This window comes from Colias philodice, chromosome 25, assembly GCF_061535455.1.
Source record: "Colias philodice isolate Cphi_HAF_F1 chromosome 25, ilColPhil1 Martin Lab GWU primary, whole genome shotgun sequence".
NCBI lineage: Eukaryota > Metazoa > Arthropoda > Insecta > Lepidoptera > Pieridae > Colias > Colias philodice.
Window position 1 is genome coordinate 1,099,435 of NC_143110.1, and position 19,458 is coordinate 1,118,892.

Genomic DNA, 19,458 nt, shown 5'->3' on the forward strand with positions numbered 1-19,458 from the left:
CACTCGCGCACTGATTTGTCAACTAATCGGGCGATCAGTTCAGGTGCCTAGCATTGTATGGCGGGGAGAGCGCGCTATGTACGGAATGACACGTCCGTTCTGTCGTGCATCGCGTCATTTATGCACTAGTTGGCCAACTGGTGCTGTCGTTCGGGCATGGACGGGACTGGAGGACTGAACGACCAATGAGGCAGACCAATTTGTGTGTATTGCGTCTATACACGTACTTTGAATGTGAGCGTAAACACAGTGGAGGGGCGTTCATTTTTAGATTAGACAATCTCTAATAAGATAGTTCGTAATGTTACAACTGCAAATTTGCTTAACTTTTTTCAATTACATATTTATAATAATAATGACCGATACGAGTAATTTTAATAATCTGATATTTAGAATCGAATGTAATGATTACTTGTTAATAAATATCACCATAAATTAATAAATTACCTATTCTTATTATCTACAAAGTTAACTATATAGTACCATTGAGATAATATTAATAGGAGACGACACCGCCTACATCACTTATGTTCCACTCAACATACGTCATGTGACGTATGTTGAGCGGTATTTTTTAATGGTTTTAAAGTGAAACGCATCAAACATGCCTTCGTGTGTGTTACGATATTGCACAAATAATACAAATAATACGGAAAAGTGCAAAGGAATAACTTTCATCGTTAAGTACCTAACTAAATAATAATTTCTAAAACTTAGTTAGAGCAAAAAAATGGCGAACAGATTTTGTTCGTGGTGTCTCCTCCATACGTAGTAATATTATCTCAATGTATAGTACACTTTTTTTTTTTATAGTGGGGAAATCTTCCAAAGATACCCACGGCCCCCGGGGAAGGAGCCGTGGGTTATGTCGGATTCTTACCGACTAAAACCCCACTGTGTTCCGTCGAGCCGCTTTAATGATGGGGCCGCGGGTATTTGTTAGAATTCTTCCGCGAAAACGCATTTTTTTTAATTATGTAGATACGTACTTGTTTTATTTTGCTCCTTGAGAAAATATATTACTTGGACACTTGGACAGGGATTTGCCTGATGAATTTTAAAATTGCCATTTGTTTCAAGTCTGATTGAAATTATTTATGTTTCAAGTCCGTATCGATATCGATTTAATTAATGTTTATATGCAGGTTATCTCCAAAGATAAAATTGATAGACGTCAAACCTCCGCTAGGAGTACTACTAGACATGGGTAGGTAATGCGTGTAATAGTACAAAAGTAATATCACTTTGACACGTAATGCAACATCACGCATTACGCATCAGTTACAAACATCACTCGCATCACTCACTTTTTTTTATTTTGTTTTACATTTGCTTGCGTTCATTATAAATTATAATTATTAACAAACAACATAAAGTACGTGGCCAAGTATGAAGGAAAATCAACTACATTTTTTAAATATTTACTTAAATTGTAATTTTACGATATGTAATAACTAATAAGTATTGCAGTTATTATTGCTATTTTTCAATATGATCTGTAATACTTCACATATCACCATTAATATAATATAAACATTATAATATTATTAATGTCATCATTTCATTAAAAATCGATCGGGTAATGTGTGATGTTACGGAGTAATATCACTTCCGTGGAAGACCGAAGAGATGCGTGATGTTGCATTACTATTTGACGTACTGTTTTGCGCATGTCTAAGTACTACCTAGTGTTCTGTGCGTCATAGGTGCGTCAAACATTACGTCTTCGGTCTTGCTCTGGCTTCTGTCATCTGTGTCCTGTGAAGTGTGACAAAGAGTATACAACACCAATTACTACGTGAACTGTGAAGTGTGATTTGTGAACGTTGGACGTCATTACGTCAAAATGTTGCATGTTTGACTCAACCAAGACTCAACTGTATATTTTATTCAAATACTGAGTGTCAAGTATTCTTTCATTTTTCATTTGTTTTTCTATATTTCAGATTTAAATTACGTATAAAAATTAAAATGTCTCTTCGAACAAGCAAGGCGTCGTACAGGCAACACGGATATTCGGGGCCGCGCAAATCTTTGAAACGAGTTCGAAGTTCAATGAAGAGATATTATGGTGAAGAGAGGTAAGTGAACCTGCATAATACAACTAATTCTGTTTCAGGCTTCTTCGTAAACACGACCAAGCTTGGATGTAGGGATTTCGCGCTATTTCACGATGACACGATGTTTCTACTTACAACATTTTCTGTATGCAAAAGATTCATTCACGTATTGTTTTACAGCCGTGTGAAAGTTTGGCGTTCTGAAGAAACGAAGAAGCAGCCAGTGAATGAAGAAATCGCCATAGATGACTCTATAATGTATGTATCAATTATGCATGGTTTATTGTTGCTCGTAAATGGAACACTACGTGTATGTAGGGTCAGTAGGTCGTCATGTGCTTTAGTCTAAAACCATGAGATGACGTAAAACAAAACCCACGAAATATTGACAAAGGAGAAAATAGATCTAGGATTTAGGTATATACTTTTACTAGCTTACCGCCCGCGGCTTCGCCCGCTTTGTCTAAAACTCAATAAATTATATACAAAAACTTTCCTCTTGAATCACTCTATCTATTAAAAAAAAACGCATCCAAATCCGTTGCGTAGTTTTAAAGATTTAAGCATACAAAGGGATATAGGGACAGAGAAAGTGACTTTGTTTTTAAAGTGAAACTTTTATTACATTGTCTCAAACTTTTTGGTCTGTGTAGCGCATGTCGCGTGTATCGCGGCTGCTGAGTAGGTATACCTACTCGGCAGCCGACCGTCACGCGACATGCGCTACACAAAGCAGTGTTCGGAACCGTTAGAACAGTTTCACTTTTACCGTGCTTTCATAAAACCACACAACTTATACTTATACTATGTAGTGATAGTGATTATGGTGATAACCATTTGTTTTTTTTTTCTTTCAGTACCCAGAATAAACAACTAAGAACATATTCTCGTGTAAAACCCAGTACTAGCATAGTGAAAGCTGAACCTGTCGATCCTTTAGAGATTAATTCGCCGCAACCTTTGGCCAGCCCAACGCCGGAAATTGATTCATTACAATTGAATGTGGAACCTGGTCCAAATAAATGTTTATCTGCAATATCTGGGTATCGCATTGTGGACTTGAAACATGTAATAGAGTGGGCATTTCTTATGGAAAGACATAGAAATATGTGTGAATCGTCACAAATTGAATTTATTAGTGAAAAACTTGATGGACTTCGAAGTGAATTAATTTTCAAGTGCAGTATGTGTGATAAAACGTGGACGCATTGTACGGAGAGCAGTGACAAAATAAATAGTGAATTTGTGCGGGCAACTGTCACTTCTGGTAGCTGCTACACTCAAGCAGCTCAAATAACAAGGCTTATGGATATTCCGACAATGTCGGCTAACAAATTTTGTTGTGTTGCAAAAAAATTATGCAGTGTGGGGTTTGATCCTTTGACAGAGGAAATTAAAAAAGAATAGAAGTCGATTTTTATTTTAGAGCTACTTTGGAGATTGATGGTACGTTTTGAAGTGAATGGCAAACAGTATTTGTCAAAAAGTAACAAATATATTTAGTATGTTTTCTTTGCAGCACCAGTGTAGCAGTGGTTTCAAGACAGGAATATTCAAAAGCAGAGATACTGCTTTCCGAATCGGTGGTAAATGTTAAAAATATGTAATGACGTTTCAAAAGTGCTTCTAGAAGAAGTCTAATTGAATAAATAAATGTTTGACTTTGAGAGGGTGAAATCCACAAGTCAAATGAGTTTTGTTTTAAACTAGCGGTCCGCCCCGGCTTCGCCCGTGGTACATATTTACGTTTTCTCTACATAAAAACCATCCTCGTACTTCAAGGAATATAATAAAAAAAGAATTATCGAAATCGGTTCAGCCGTTGTCGAGTTATGCGCTTACCAACACATTTTGCGATTCATTTTTATATATAAGAAGAAGAAGAAGAAGATTTACTGTAAAATCAGAAGGTGAAATAACACTTCATATAGGCATTCATTCTAGCTAAAATCAAAACCATAATATGTTTACAATGTTTTACTAAAAGCGTTTGAGTGCGTCGAAATCGGAAATATGTTTTTCACCTTTCTGGTTATTATCACAAATTAAATAGTGTTTTAGATTTGTTTTAGATTTGTTGTTGCATCTTGTTTATGAGTAGGGATGTAACGATACCGATACCGATACCGATATTTTTTTATTAAATTCTTTCTTTTCTTTTATGTTTTTGCATTGTATTCATTCATATTGTTTTATTTCTGTTTCTGTAATAGTGTTAAGGAAGAGCGGAACCTCCTGACACAAGCATTTTATTTGCTTACTAGGAGTGTTCCAATCACAAATTTGTTTATGTAAAGGAAAGAAAGAAATAATTTTGAATTTTTTTAATTTTTAACGTGATAACGTTTTTAAAGTCGTTTTAGTCGGGTGACATGTTCATAAACTTGTGTCACACCAAAACCTCACGAGCGCGATCGCAGGTATAACGAGAGAGAGACGGACCGATCTCCCGTTTCATCTCGAGCGCTGCCACTGCATTATGTTATAACGTAAACATCTCGATCGTAAACCTACTTTACAAACAACCAATTTTTTTGATATCAAATTATTCAAAAACCCGCGCCCAATGAACGATGCGGGAGGCCGCCCGCGCGTGCGCACTTTGTTTTCTGAAAAAACTCTACCAATAGTAAACTTTTATTAGGTACTGATTGTATGTGTATTACTTAAGGTTTAACTGACTTCGTAAAATAATAATACTAAAATAAATGGTTTTGTTGTTTTTTGATTTGGCATTTTTATTTTAAAGAATACGATTAACAGTTGTCTCTGTTAAATGTTGGTAACTTTTTATGCATAATTCACTATTTATTTTTCTACCAAGCCATCGATATCGGTATCGGTATCGGTATCGCCGATACATTACTACAAATATCGGTATCGGTATCGTATCGGCAAAATCATGTATCGTTACATCCCTATTTATGAGTGTTGGTTAAGAAATGTTTTAATATTGAAATAATTTTCTGTTACAAATCAGTATATTGTGTGGATCAGTAGGTATATACTATATTATATGCTACTTGAAATACATATATGTTTTGGTAAAAAAACAATAGCGTGATGATGGCGTGATCTAATAAAATAAAACTGCGATTTATTGTAATCAACAATTTTGACATTGTTTATTTCACAAAATTATTGATCACTAGCTTCCGCCCGCGACTCCGTCCGCGCGGAAAAATTAAGATTTTTTTTTTCTACGTATTTTTCCGGGATAAAAAGTATCCTATTTTATGCCCAGGATAATAAGGTATAATTTACCAAGTTTCATCGAAATCGAACCGTTAGATTTCACATGATGCCTTCACATACAGACAGACAGACAGACAAAATTTTTTTTTATCACATAACTATTTGGGTTTGGTATCGATCCAGTAACACCCCCTACTATTTATTTTTTCAATAATATTTTCAATGTACAGAATTGAACCTTCTACAGATTTATTATATTTATATGTATAGATTAAAAAAGTTTACGCCAACGAATATAACTTTTATTTTTATAACAATCGTTCATCGTCGTGATCGGTGTATAATACATATATAAAAAAAAAATATGTGCGTGTACTAGTGTACACACGTAAGAAGTGAAACTTATTTATGACCTTATTTTTCAAAAAATAATTTACATTCAGATTCAAATTCAAAATTCTTTATTTGGAACAATAAAAACACAGATACAAAAAACTTTATGAACGATGGCACCTATAAAAGCTTAAAAAAGCTGTGGCAGTAAAAAACTTAACAGAAATACGTCGAATCACGCGTGGTACGGTGGTAGGTTTCGGGTATGTACATATATTGTATAAGTTACTCTATGGTGGTAGGGATAAGAAAAAGATGGCGCGTAACGGAAAAATGTCACGCATAACGAAAAAATGTTACACTAAATTTTTTTCCAACCCCGATAAAGAAGTTTCACTTCAATAAAAAATATACCAGCCGAATTGATCCTCCTCCTCCTCCTTTTTAAGTCGGTTAAAAATGAAATAATAATATGTCATGTGTCATCAATTCTATTTTTATCTGTGGTTAGTTGTGAGCCTTCTGTGTGTGGGTCTGTGGTAAGTATTTATCACAGAGCAAGTGTGTATCTGAGGCGTAGACAGAGAAACCAAGTGTATCTAAATACAACACAAACTCCTAAAAATTTCGAAATAGGCAAGACAAAAATAAAATTCAAATTTTTCTCAAAACGTGTTCTCGAACTCGATTTTCAAAATTCAAATAAGTCTGTAAACGTAAAGTAATGAGGTATTAATTTTGTGTTAAAGATGATTATAATTGAATAAATAATCTAAAATCTCAAACTGAAGTTTCACTAAAAGGTTTAGATCTCCATAAAGATTTTAATTATTCATCAAAAAATGTCAGAAATAAAGAAGGAGAGTAAAAGTGTTGAAACTCAAAACAATGTATCGACAGAAACAGTGAAGTTGGACGAAGAACAAATAAAAATCAATAACAAATTGAAAGAACGGCTGAGAAAGTATATAAAAAAGCTTGATGGTAAGTTTTCTATTTTAATTATCAAGTTACATCTTGCTTTAATTATTTAAAATTGCAGAAGTAAATAAACCTTAACTTTTGAATACTGTATACGTCCAATAAAACTATTCATATAGAATACCTATATTAAATAATCATTGTCATGTTTTTAAAAGTCCCTTTTTAATACTGTATTAAAAAATATTCAATAATTTTATATCTTTGTGATATTTATACTTATAACTAGAAAGTGTAAGACATTTAAAATATAATACTGAAAATCTTTTTTCCTAACTTATAAAATAAGTAGAACTCTTGACTATTTAAATCAATTAACTAAATTCTCCAGAAACTGGCACCAGTACTACAAAAGAAGAAAGCGAAAATATAGAATTAGACACATTCAAACAAGTTTACAAACCGAAAATAGACGGCAATGAATCCTCCTACAAGAAAATACCAAAATTCTACTTCAAATTACCGAGATCTGACGATGTTCTATCACAAAAGCTTAGAGAGGAAACAAGAGCTCAGTTCTTACAGAAGAAAAGCAAGGAATTGCTTGATAATAGTGAATTGAAGCATCTATGGAGTTTGCTTGAGAAATCCAATGGGTGCTACAGTATGGCGAACAGTGATGAGCTGACGATTGATTATTTGCAGTTCAGGAAGGTTCGGGATGAGGCTGGGCCTAAGTATCGGTAAGTGATGAGACATAATTGCTGTTATGATGTTATCTCAAATAATTTTAAGAAAGAACCATAGATAAAGTTAACCAATTTCTAAAAATGGTGTGTGTTGTTTGAATTTGTTAGTTTATCATTGAGACTTTAGCTATAGTTTCAACAATATTTCCAAAATTTTGAATTTTTTTGAACCTATAATATTTTTCTACTCAAAATTAATACTAAAGTATTTGAATGCTATAAAACTAAAAAATATCAATTAGAATAATATTGTTTCAGACCCTACTTCACAGCAGAGGTATTCGGAAGGCTCCAAGCCGCAGAGGGTGGTGTCGGTCGAGTTCGAGGAGTGTCTCTTTTCAACTATGTAATGAGGAGGGTCTGGTTGCAACAGACGAGAATCGGACTTTCCTTGTATGATGTGACTGGACAAGGGTACTTGACGGAGCATGTATGTATGATAGTGATTATTAAATTTTTCATTATTTTTTTGTTTTCAAAGCTTTAAATATCATCAGTATGAAGCAAGTCTGTCAGTATGTAAATATGCTTAGATCTTTATATCTACGCAACGGAATTTGATGAAGATTTTTTTTAATAGATAGAGTGGTTCTTGAACAAGGTTATATAATTTATTAAGTTTTCTACAAGCGGGCAAAAGCAACAATATTGTTATAATAAGTATGACTGTTTTCATACATATTTTTTAAGATATGCCAGTTTCATTTGAAAGTATATGTTCAAATTAAAGTAAATAAATAAATAAATAAAATAAATAAATAAATATTATAGGACATCATTACATAAATCGACCTAGTTCCACAGTAAGCTCAATTAAGGCTTGTGTTGTGGGTACTAGGCGACGATAAATATAATATTTAATAAATACATATATAGATATTAACACCCAGACCCAAGAACAAATAATTGAGTTCATCACACAAATATTTGCCCTGACCGGGGATCGAACCCGGGACCGTCGGCTCAGTAGGCAGTTACTTTACCACTGCGCCAACCGCGTCGCCAAAATAGAGCAGAGGTGACTCAAACACAATGTAAATAAATTGGTAACATACATAGATACTTATTAAGATAATTTAAATAAATCTTAAACCTAATTATACAATCATTTATTAATACAATCATTTATAATTAATATGTAAATAATCATTGTCATGTTTTTAAATTTCATCAAATCATTTATTGTATTTACATATTTTAATTAATATATTATAATATCAATTTCCAGGACCTAGAAAGCTACATAGCAGAACTAGTGCCATCCCTAGCTGCCCTGGATGGTCTAGATTCTTCCTTCACATCGTTCTACGTGTGCACAGCGGCACGGAAGTTCCTGTTCTTTTTAGATCCGCTAAGGGTGGGAAGGGTTAGGATCCGGGATGTACTGTCGTGCTCGTTTTTGGATGATTTGCTCGAGGTAATATTTGTTTTTGAAGTGAAAACTTCTTTAGCGGCGTTCGCCTGGAGCCATCACTTAAAGCAGTACTAAGTCCAGTATGCACTGAACTTAATACGATGCGTTAAGATGTCATAGTACCGCTCTACTTGAAACCAATGCTTATGTATAACTGATTAAATTGAAAATATCATTTTTTTAACAACAGCTTCGCGAAGAAGACCTTCCAATGGAACTGCAAGAGCAGAACTGGTTCAGTGCAGCATCAGCTCTGAGGGTCTACGGGCAGTACCTCAATCTGGATAGAGATCATAACGGGATGCTGAGCATTAATGAGTTGGCTGGGTGAGTGTGACAGACATACAGATGAAAAACAGATAAAATTGTAGGGTAGTTTTTAAGTAAATTATAAGATTACTAGAGGTCCGCCCCGGCTTCGCCCGTGGTACATATTTCGCAATAAAAGGTAGCCTATGTCCTTTCTCGGGTATCAAAATTGTATATCCATACCAAATTTCATACAAATTGGTTCAGTAGTTTAGGCGTGATTGAGTAACAGACAGACAGACAGAGTTACTTTCGCATTTATAATATTATAGTATGGATAAAATGTAAATTATCTATACTTAATATTATAAAGCTGAAGAGTTTGTTTGATTGGACGCGCTAATCTCAGGATCTACTGGTCCGATTTGAAAAATTCTCTTGTTAGATAGCCCACTTGTCGAGGAAGGTTACAGGCTATATATCATCACGCCAAGACCAACTGGAGCGCAGCAATGCGGATAAAACCGCGGAACACAGCTAGTAAGATAATAAAAATAATATTACATACTATTGGTATAATATTCTGCACATAGATTGAGTTACACACACCTACATGTTATTTTCTGATACGTATACAATTACAAACAAACATAAAAAAAAACTCTGCCTTTTTCGCTAAAAAATTGTCCAAATATGCATAATATTTGGACAATCATAAGCCCAATGAAGTACAATTCTCTTATTATTTTTACACTAGCTGCGCTCCGCGGTTTCACCCGCGTTAGGCCGGTTGCAGAACTTCACCGACCATCAGTGCGTACGTCAGTCGCGCTTGTCTTATGTATGGAAATTCATAAAACCGTTCATAGCTATACCGACCTATAATATAACTATTATAATACGCACGCGTATTTCCATATGTACATAATATGACAAGCGCGACTGACGTACGTCGGTGAAGCTCTGCAACCGGCCTTACTCTTGTTGGTCTATGCGTGAACCGAAGAACACCGAAGAATTTTTCAAATCGGACCAGTAGTTCCTTAGATTAGCGCGTTCAAACAAACAAAATTTTCAGCTTTATAATATTATTATAGTATAAGAAATAAAAATACGAGAGAGAGGCCGGGTTAAGTATTAGTTTGAATGTAATAAGAATGTACTGCGATTCTACACAGATAGCTAATTGATGTAGGTAGTTGATAACAAATCGCAGCAAGTCAACGACTACGTCATGTACATAAATGCGACTACAAATCGCAACAGTGACGACAATATTGACAACTACTCATCCACAAAAATATTAAATCCAAAGTTACGTCTAACAATAGATTATAGATAAATAAATGATTTAATATGTTTCACAGATACGGTTCAGGCACACTAACCCGCGCGTTCCTACAGCGAGTATTCCAACAGTGTCTTACCTACGATGGTGAAATGGACTACAAGACATATCTGGATCTTGTTCTAGCTTTAGAGAATAGACGACAACCAGCCGCTTTGGCCTATTTGTTCAGAGTATTAGATATTAACTCGCAAGGGTACTTGGATGCGTTCACACTGAATTATTTTTTTAAGGTGGGTAGATATAAATTTCATTTGTGATCGTAAAACAACGTCTTCCGCTGTGTGTCTGTTCGTTCGCGAAAGACTCAAAAACTACTGCACTGTTTTATAATCAAAATATCAGCTTCCGCTGTATGTCTGTTCGTTCGCGAAACATTCAAAAACTGCTGCACCGATTTTTATCGTGTTTTCATTACTGCATAGCGCGGTTCTTATTTAGTTTCCTCGCGTAATAATCACAGAACAACATTCTTCACCCCCTCTGTCTGTCTGCGATGAACTCAAAAACTGCTGCACCGATTTTCATTCTGTTTTCACCAATGGATAGCCTCGTTTAGTTATCTAACATACGATGGTGAAATGGAGAATACACTATTTGTATTGCAAAAATTAATGTATTTTAACGAGTCTTTAAATATAATATAGTTGTTACTATTTTTATACAAGTAGTAAACTTTTCGTAATTTTTCATAGCAGGAACGTCTTACCGTGATTTTTATCATAATTTCCAAAACATTCACATGCTTATATTTATTTGAGTTTGAAATAAAATTTAATTTTTTACTTTATAAGAAATTCATCATTTTGTTGCCAATTAAACATATTTATTTCCTGTCCTAAAGTCTGTTTTATCTAAAACTAGCGACCCGCCCCGGCTTCGCACGGGTGCAATGCTGATACTAAATAAACTACAGGAAAACTGTGAACGTTGTATATAAAAACATAGCGGCCCGCTCCGTCTTCGCACACGGGTATAAAATAGGTATATAGCCGGGCGGCCGGTACCGCCGCAAATGCTACGTCCCGCAATTTTTAAATCTGTAATATCTTCGAAAATATTCACTTAAATCATACGGTGTAAAGGCCCATATAGATCTATATTAAATGAACAATGTATTGAAGGTCTTTAATTGGTTAAGGATTAATGCTGTTTTGGTTAAAATCGCATCGAAAATTAGCCATTATTTGTTGTGAAAAGTAAATGACAAAAAAAAGTTATTGTGGGTTATCCATAAGAGATAGACATATACCATCGCGCACTTTTCTATAGACCTTTTCAATGTGTATAATACTTAGTACATTATTTTGATAAAACTCGTAGGGTTCAGCCTGCGTTTGCAATGTAAGCGGAAAAAATGTAATTTTTTACGACATCACATTAGAAACCTCATAAATAACAGTACTTCTTCACTATTTAATGTATGTTATTGTACATATAAACCTTCCTCTTGAAACACTCTATCTATTAAAAAAAACCGCATCAAAATCCGTTGCGTAGTTTCAAAGATTTAAGCGAACAAAGGGACATAGGGACATAGGGACAGGGAAAGCGACTTTGTTTTATACTATGTAGTGATCTCTATACTATTACTAGCGGTCCGCCCCGGCTTCGCCCGTGGTACCTACATGTTAAACTATCCTATTTCTCAAGTTGGATCGAACTGCACATGGTGTGCGAATTTTATTATAATCGGTTAAGTGGTTTAGGAGTCCATTGAGGACAAACATTGTGACACGAAATTTATACATATTAAGATAATAATAAAAAAAAAATCTTTTTTTTTTCAGGCAATACAAGAACAAATGATAGCCCACGGGGCGGAACCGGTCAACTTTGACGACGTTAAAGACGAAATATTCGACATGATCCGTCCCGAACATCCTTCCAGAATCACTTTACAGGATTTAGTTAGGAGTGGGCAGGGTCATACTGCTGTGTCTATATTGTTGGAATTACATGGTTTCTGGGCGTATGAGAATAGAGAGGCTTTGGCTGCTGCTGGAGACCATTCTTGAAGGTTCTGGAAGGTTCTCGAAAGTTCTGGAAGGTTCTGGAAGGTTCGGAAGTGTTCTGGAATGTGGAAAAGTGGGCAGGGTCATACTGCTGTGTCTATATTGTTGGAATTACATGGTTTCTGGGCGTATGAGAATAGAGAGGCGTTGGCTGCTGCTGGAGATCATTCGTGAATGTTCTGGAAGGTTCTGAAAAGTTCTGGAAGGTTCGGAAATGATCTGGAGTGAAAGAAAATGGGCAGGGTTCTACAGCTGTGTCTATACTGTTGGAATTACATGGTTTCTGGGCGTTTAAGAAAAGATAAACGCTGGCTTACAGCTTGGGACCATTCCTGAATGTTCTGGAAGGTTTTAGAAGGTTCTGGGAGGTTTTAGAATGATGAGGATTGCTGTCGAAAGTGGTAATCCAAGAACAGTCTCTTTTTAATGCTTCTTGAAGAAGATACTATATTGTTAAGTTTGGCATTTAGTAGTTAAAAAGGAAGATGAGTTTAGAAAAGTGAAATTATTGTTTACACACCTTTAAGATTACTTTATTATGTATTTTACATGTGTAATAAAAAATTGAACCAATATTTTGTTTTATTTTATCTCCTGCAAATATAAGAATAATCTTAATTCTAAGTAATAAGTACTTTTTCATTTCCATCAGCTATCAAATATGAAAATTTTGATTACGAATTTCAATAGAAAATAGACGCTTTTGGCTCAGAATCTTTAATTTTTAAAAGTAGGCGAAAGAAGCGGGTTCGAAGCCCGCCTAGAGATCGTATTTTCTTTAAAAATTTATCATTTAAAAAGCATTTGAATGCTATAAATCTTAATTATCAAGTACTACCATATTTCATGCAAAGCAAGCAAATCCACGAGTTATTTGATTTAAAATTAATAAGAAATTTATATAATTACCGACTCAACTATGTTTAACTACATATAATAATTTTGAATAAGAATTTCAATAGAAAATAATTTTTAAAACAAAGTGAAAGAAGCGGGTTCGAAACCCGCCTCGTGATCGAATATTTTCTAATTTTTAAATGTATCTTAGAAAAACATTTAAATGTTGTAAAACAAAATAATATCAGGTAGGTACTATCTTATTTCATGAAATCAAAGCAAAGCCACGAGCTATTTGAAATTTATATTCACTTTACATATTCCAATAACACTAACTAGAATGAACAGATTTTGATGATGTTTGGATTCGTCTCAGATTTTACTACGAACAAAACTAAAAAAGTGGAAATTTACCCATCTAGTAAGTACTTTTATTAGGTCCAGTAATAGTCATAATCCTCCCTACGCCTCTTGTGATCGCATAATCATATGTATATACATATTAATAAATTTTTAAACATACAATTTAATTATTTGACACAGAATTGTTTGTTTTCCAAAGATCAATAAATAAAATGGAAAGTTCCAAATTATCATTATCATCAGCCCACTATGTTTGCGCTGTCAGGGCGCGAGCCTGGCCAAATAAATACCTAATCTTTATATTTCTCTCCGTAATTTATTCAGAAATCAGAACAGAATGAGTAACACAAATTTTATCAGATCGTTTGAAAAGGTAACAGAATAAACAAGAACGTGTGTGAAGAACAGTGTGAATTACTGAGTCTGAATTAAAATTTTGAATCCAGACATGCATTTCTGCTGTTTGATACAGCCTTTATTGATTCAATTCATTTTTCATTCATTGTCTTATGACTTATCATAGTTTTTTTAACATCTTTCGGAAAGCATTTCTACGGAGAAAAACCAGCATGAAACTCTTAAAAGTTACCGATTAGGTTCAAAATCTGTTTAGTCCATGAGATGAGGGAGGGAATAAATTGAAGTTTTGAGGACTACATTTTTTTATTAACTTAGCAATAATTTGCTCATTCGTAGGTAGTACAGTATGTTCGTGTTCGCCATTCGTGCCCTTTTATCCTCTATCACGAAGCATAATATATAAATGTGTATATGCGATGTAAAAACGAATCGCATCATAAATTTCACTTTTATATCTGATAATTATATTTACGGGTAGGATGGGCACTTTTTAGCTATAATTTGTGTTTGCATTGGCGCTTAGCGCGCGCTAAACGTTTTTTAGAAAATAGGTTTTATCAGTACAGACCAAGTACAGACTAACAAAATGTTTAATGATATTAAAAAAAAATCTTAGTTTTCCGTAACTATGAAAGTCGTTTTTCTTTATCTAATTATTCATGAATAGGATTAAGAAATAAAATACAATTTTCTCAACATCATTTATTTCAAACAAACTACATAATATTATAACTAGAAAAACACACATATACTATAAAATATATAAATAACATTTGTATATTGAAAACTTCAGATAAAATCTAAGTTGTACTAAATTCTTTATTGTACTCTTATGAAAAAATTCTACATTAAATTGAAAATGCCACCATTTTTTTGCACTTGACTTAAAGCTAAAAATGCACAGATATTATTAAAATTAAATGTTATTTTTGGATACAGAGTATATAAAAAATATAATAATCTAAAAATTATACAGAATAAAAAATTACTTTAAAAATGTTGTTATCTATGACATAATTACTATTTCAATAATAAAGAAAATTCGTAATTTTCTCTTAGAAATACATTTTGTGCTTATTCTGTAAATAAAATGTGTAAAATAAAAATATGTTGTACATTATTTGAAATAACTTCAGTTATACTGATATAAATCAAAAAATTCTTAAATTAACAAAATAAAATACTTATTATGTGCGATATTACAATGATTTCTATCTATTTATTGTCTTTTCTGTATTTTTTATATAGAAATAATTTCTAATAAAATTGAAACAAAAAACTATAAATTTTTTATCGATTTTCAATTCTTAAATCGACTCTTGCGCACTTCTATACTCATATACGCTTCCCCTTTCAACAAATTTGTTCAACTGTTCGTCTCTTTGAACCTCTGGAACGGCTGTCCCGGGCACGCCGTAACCTCCACCTCCCGGAGAATTCATTATGTATTTATCCTGGAAATAGATTTATGTGTAAATTCTTTATGAATTATCTTTATTCAAATATGGATTGTAATAATTTTGAAAATAGTTGTCAGTAATGGTTACTTTTCTTAAAAAATATAGGAAGGTTATTTTTAAATGCTTTAACGAATGTTGGTCAGCAGCATCTTGGCATTTTATGCCCGGCTTTAGCTTTAATATGTATGTGTCACGGCTAAAGGTAGGTGAGAACATAAACATAAGATTAGCCGGCTAAACTTAGGTTTATTTTCGACGAGGTGTTAATGTTAGTTTGTTCTATCTTTAGCCGGCTAAACTTAAGTGTAACCACAGGCCCGTGGCTAAAAATGTCGGGGTGGGTAGATTTGGTTAGCGCCGGGCCGGTGGAGGGCTTGAGGGGCCCGCACAGTGCCAGAAAACACTCGCCCTGTTCCTTACATGTATTATAGTAACCAAATCTACCCACCCCGACATTTTTAGCCACGGGTCTGCGGTTACACTTAAGTTTAGCCGGCTAAAGATAGAACAAACTAACATTAACACCTCGTCGAAAATAAACCTAAGTTTAGCCGGCTAATCTTAAGTTTATGTTCTCACCTACCTTTAGCCGTAACATATGTATGTAATGTAAGAAATAACACGCGAGGCCGGGTTAAATATTAGTTTGAATGTAATAAGAATGTACTGCGATTCTACACAGATAGCTAATTGATGTAGGTAGTTGATAACGAAACGCAGCAAGTCAACGACTATTAGCAAAGTGAGGGTAGTTGGGTCGGACGGATCTGAGTCGTCCATTAATGTACTTACTAAATGATATTTTATTTTATTTTTATTCAAAGAATTGTCTAATCAATATGATATTTAGTGAAGGAATTGTGATCAATAAAATAATTTTTTTTCTTTTTAAGTGAAATTACAAGCTAGACTCGGCTACACCTATATAATTATAAAATTATATTATAATCTTATAAAATATTACTATAACAACACAATTTTTATGTGTGGTGCTTTTTTACTACTACGAATCAATAAAAATAAAACAATGTTTGTCATATTTTTACTTACCCCAGGATAAGCTTCAATAGACGCTTTTCCGCCCAAATTGATAAGTCTTCCATTGGTTCGTTGAAGAAGGTTTAGACCTCTTTTACCGGGTTCACCTCCTAAAATATTATATTTTTGTTAAAATTAGGTAAAAATACATATTTATTTTATTTTGGGTTTAAGTTATTTTAAAATTATAATGTATGGGGGAGAGAAGAAATAGGTTAGGTATTGTTTTTTTTTTTGCAGTTAGATAATTACGAACATTATGAATTATTTCTTTAAAAAAATCCTACAGATAAACTTTTATTGGTGTACAAAACGATGCAATTTAAAATATCGTAATTTAATTTAGAACTCAGTGTAAATCTACGAAATCTTAGTTAATCTGTTTTAGATAAATAATCTAATCAACCAATTATTAATCTATACTTATATTATAAAGCTGAAGAGTTTGTTTGTTTGAACGCGTTAATCTTAGGAACTGGTCCGATTTGAGAAATTATTTCATTGTTAGATAGCCCATTTATCGAGGAAGGCTATATTATATTATCACGCTAAGACCAACAGGAGCGGAGCACTGCGGGTGAAACCGCGGGGCATAGCTAGTAAATTAATATTACCATTCATCCCATAAGGTTGGAAAACTCTTCTCTCAGTAAGTACGGATAGTTGTACAGTTCTTCTGAATATCAGTTCGCGAATCACACCGTCACCGCCTGACCATTTACCTGAAAAAGGTTTAAATAGTTTTTTTTAAGTTATTTAAAAATAACGTTATATCGAAGTCTTTTAAAGGTTCAATTTTTTTTCATTTTTGTCTGTACCAATTTTTACGAATAGCTTTTTTATAATTAATCTATACTTACTAATACATATTATAAAAGCTGAAGAGTTTGTTTGAACGCGCTAATATCGGGAACTACTGGTCCGATTTGAAAAATTATTTCGGTGTTAAGCGCGTCACACACGGTGAAGATACTATAATATACGTACTTAGACTCCTGTAGAACCGCCATCCTGTTACAAATGACCCACAAAATTTCGCGTCATTTGTAACAGGATGGCGGTTCTACAGGAGTCTTAGTATGCAATGACAAAAAGAAAAATGATGGTCCGAACGCTGATACCGGAAGCGTTAAGATACTGTAATGTAAAATATAACAGTATCTTAAGATAAAATATTATAGTATCTTCACCGTGTGTGACGCGCTTTAGATAGCACATTTAACGAGGAACGCTATAGGCTATATATCATCACGTTAAGACCAACAGGAGTGGAGCCACGCGGGTGAAACCGCGCGGAGCAGTTAGTTTCTAATAATATTGTGGAAACAAAACTGACGAAATGGTATAGAAACATTGAAAATAAAGGACATAGCATTTGTTGTTAAAATTATTTTAATATACCTATTACTTTTAAATAAATATATCAACCGACTTAAAGAAATAAGTATTTGTATAGTGTTTCATTTTACGGGAGTATTATATATTTTTAAAAGTAATTGTATGTTTGTAACGAGATTACACTGCAAAAATGTATAAAAATTATATCTTACCGATCCCACCAGATCCAGATCTCAAAGAAAACGTGGGCACCAACAATGGATATCTAGTTTCGATAATTTCCACGTCAGTAATTCTTGTATTTGTCATGTGAGTGTGGACTCCCCCTGTACCTTGCCAGCCTGGACCCTGGGGTAAAGTTATAAATTGGTATCGGTTCATATTAGAAAGATATTTAAATTCACTGAAGTAGCAGGATGAAAGTAATATTTATACGTGAATATTATAAAGCTGAAGAGTTTGTTTGAACGCGCTAATCTCGGGAATTACTGGTCCGATTTGAAAAAATTTTTCGGTGTTAGATAGCCCATTTATGGAGGAAGCCTATATATCATCACGTTAAGACCAACAGGAGCGGAACCACGCGGGTTAAACCGCGAAGCATTGCTAGTAAATAATAACAATATAAAATTTTTGAAATTAAAGATTTTTAACGGATTTAAAACGCGATTTATTAATTATATTGACTAGTCTCCCCGTGACCACGCTCGCTGCAAATTGTGCAAAACGTTGGGATAATAACATAATACATAAATTGCGTTTAGATTTACTGCCAGTCGGCTAAGAAATCGAATTTCGTCTACTCTTTCATATTTATGTGCCTGGATGTTCCAATAATTACATTTTGTTTATAAATATTTAGTCACAAGTTATTAAAAATTATATTGCATTCGAACCAGATTAATAAGCGATGACACTATCTTTTGAGATACTGGTAACATAACATTTTCAGGACCTAGTTCAGAAGGGAAACTAAATGCTTATATTTATATGTTTTGTTTATTTATAAAAAAGGGGCAAATACTCACAGCCCCACTGCCCCCAGCGACCGTCTCGTAATACCCCCAACTGCTCTCACCGAGCGTCAAGTTGTTCATACAGCCTTGAGATGCTGCGCACACCTGGGGACATATTACTTATTATTAAATAAATAATGAAAATATTGCAATTTTACATGTATATGTAACACCTTGGCCACGGACACCGGCGGCGCGACCGGCGGCGCGGCAAGTCGCGCGGCGCGGTAAGCACGCCACGGGCAGTTGCGTTCGCCGCCGCGACCAGTGTAGACGAGGAGACGAGATAGCTTTATCAAAGTTAGCTCGACGTTGTTTGGAGAGTAGCAGCTTTTTTGCTCAAGATTTAATGTTTGGAAGATATAGTGGAGTACACGAATTAAATAGAAATCGTGTTACAGACGGAGAATTCCACCAAAAATATGAAAAATATAGGCATGATGAAAAATTATGTTGCGGGTGGCTAGCCTTCCAAATAGCTGGTCTAGCTAGAATTTCTGCAATAAAAGCTTCCGTCTCCATTTTCGCGAAAAAAAAAACAAACTATTTTAAATGAAGTTCGCTCCGGGAGTAGTCGCCGCGTCTGCCGCTCGACTCCGTGGCCTGCGCCGTAATAACTCATACATTTGTTTCGATCGCTAGTCGTGCCGCGCGATTCGCTCGGGGAAATTCGCCGGTCGTCTCGCTGGTCGCCGCTGCGCGTGGCATGCCCAGTACATTTCCATACATTTGATTCATTCGCAAGACGCGCCGCCAGTCGCG

General features: G+C 34.3%; 3 protein-coding genes and 1 long non-coding RNA gene across 8 annotated transcripts in view; 3 read left to right on the forward strand and 1 right to left on the reverse strand.

Annotated features, from left to right (window-relative positions):
* LOC149477156 (uncharacterized) overlaps positions 1 to 1,609 on the forward strand; it is a 145,457-nt gene extending 143,848 nt beyond the window's left edge. The window contains exon 3 of the long non-coding RNA XR_016317612.1: positions 1,193 to 1,609. This is a non-coding gene — a long non-coding RNA (uncharacterized LOC149477156). The remainder of the gene's footprint in view (positions 1 to 1,192) is intronic.
* Positions 1,610 to 1,811: 202 nt separating this feature from the next.
* LOC149477168 (uncharacterized) lies at positions 1,812 to 3,750 on the forward strand. The gene is made up of 4 exons (XM_089710532.1): positions 1,812 to 2,081; positions 2,241 to 2,318; positions 2,918 to 3,506; positions 3,580 to 3,750. Exons 1-3 carry the CDS (start codon positions 1,972 to 1,974, stop codon positions 3,465 to 3,467), a joined length of 738 nt encoding a protein of 245 aa, XP_089566658.1. The 5' UTR covers positions 1,812 to 1,971; the 3' UTR covers positions 3,468 to 3,506; positions 3,580 to 3,750.
* Positions 3,751 to 5,807: 2,057 nt separating this feature from the next.
* Positions 5,808 to 12,851, forward strand: LOC149477169 (serine/threonine-protein phosphatase 2A regulatory subunit B'' subunit gamma-like). 5 transcript variants are annotated; one of them, XR_016317595.1, is made up of 8 exons: positions 5,808 to 6,572; positions 6,901 to 7,252; positions 7,517 to 7,688; positions 8,487 to 8,675; positions 8,863 to 8,999; positions 10,289 to 10,502; positions 12,060 to 12,470; positions 12,653 to 12,851. XR_016317595.1 is itself a non-coding variant. In XM_089710512.1 (8 exons), exons 1-7 carry the CDS (start codon positions 6,431 to 6,433, stop codon positions 12,285 to 12,287), a joined length of 1,434 nt encoding a protein of 477 aa, XP_089566638.1. In that variant the 5' UTR covers positions 5,808 to 6,430; the 3' UTR covers positions 12,288 to 12,289; positions 12,320 to 12,673. The 5 variants fall into 5 exon arrangements, 2 of the variants coding, with proteins under 2 accessions (XP_089566638.1, XP_089566637.1); XR_016317594.1 differs by having other exon boundaries at positions 12,060 to 12,490; positions 12,633 to 12,673; XR_016317596.1 differs by having other exon boundaries at positions 12,633 to 12,673.
* Positions 12,852 to 14,907: 2,056 nt separating this feature from the next.
* Positions 14,908 to 19,458, reverse strand: part of LOC149477170 (5-oxoprolinase) — a 28,011-nt gene continuing 23,460 nt past the window's right edge. The window contains exons 25-29 of the mRNA XM_089710557.1: positions 18,709 to 18,801; positions 17,893 to 18,028; positions 16,957 to 17,064; positions 16,355 to 16,452; positions 14,908 to 15,298 (exon numbers count right to left, since the gene is read on the reverse strand). Of these exons, the coding sequence (XP_089566683.1) occupies positions 15,152 to 15,298; positions 16,355 to 16,452; positions 16,957 to 17,064; positions 17,893 to 18,028; positions 18,709 to 18,801 (582 nt within the window). The 3' untranslated portion in view covers positions 14,908 to 15,151. The remainder of the gene's footprint in view (positions 15,299 to 16,354; positions 16,453 to 16,956; positions 17,065 to 17,892; positions 18,029 to 18,708; positions 18,802 to 19,458) is intronic.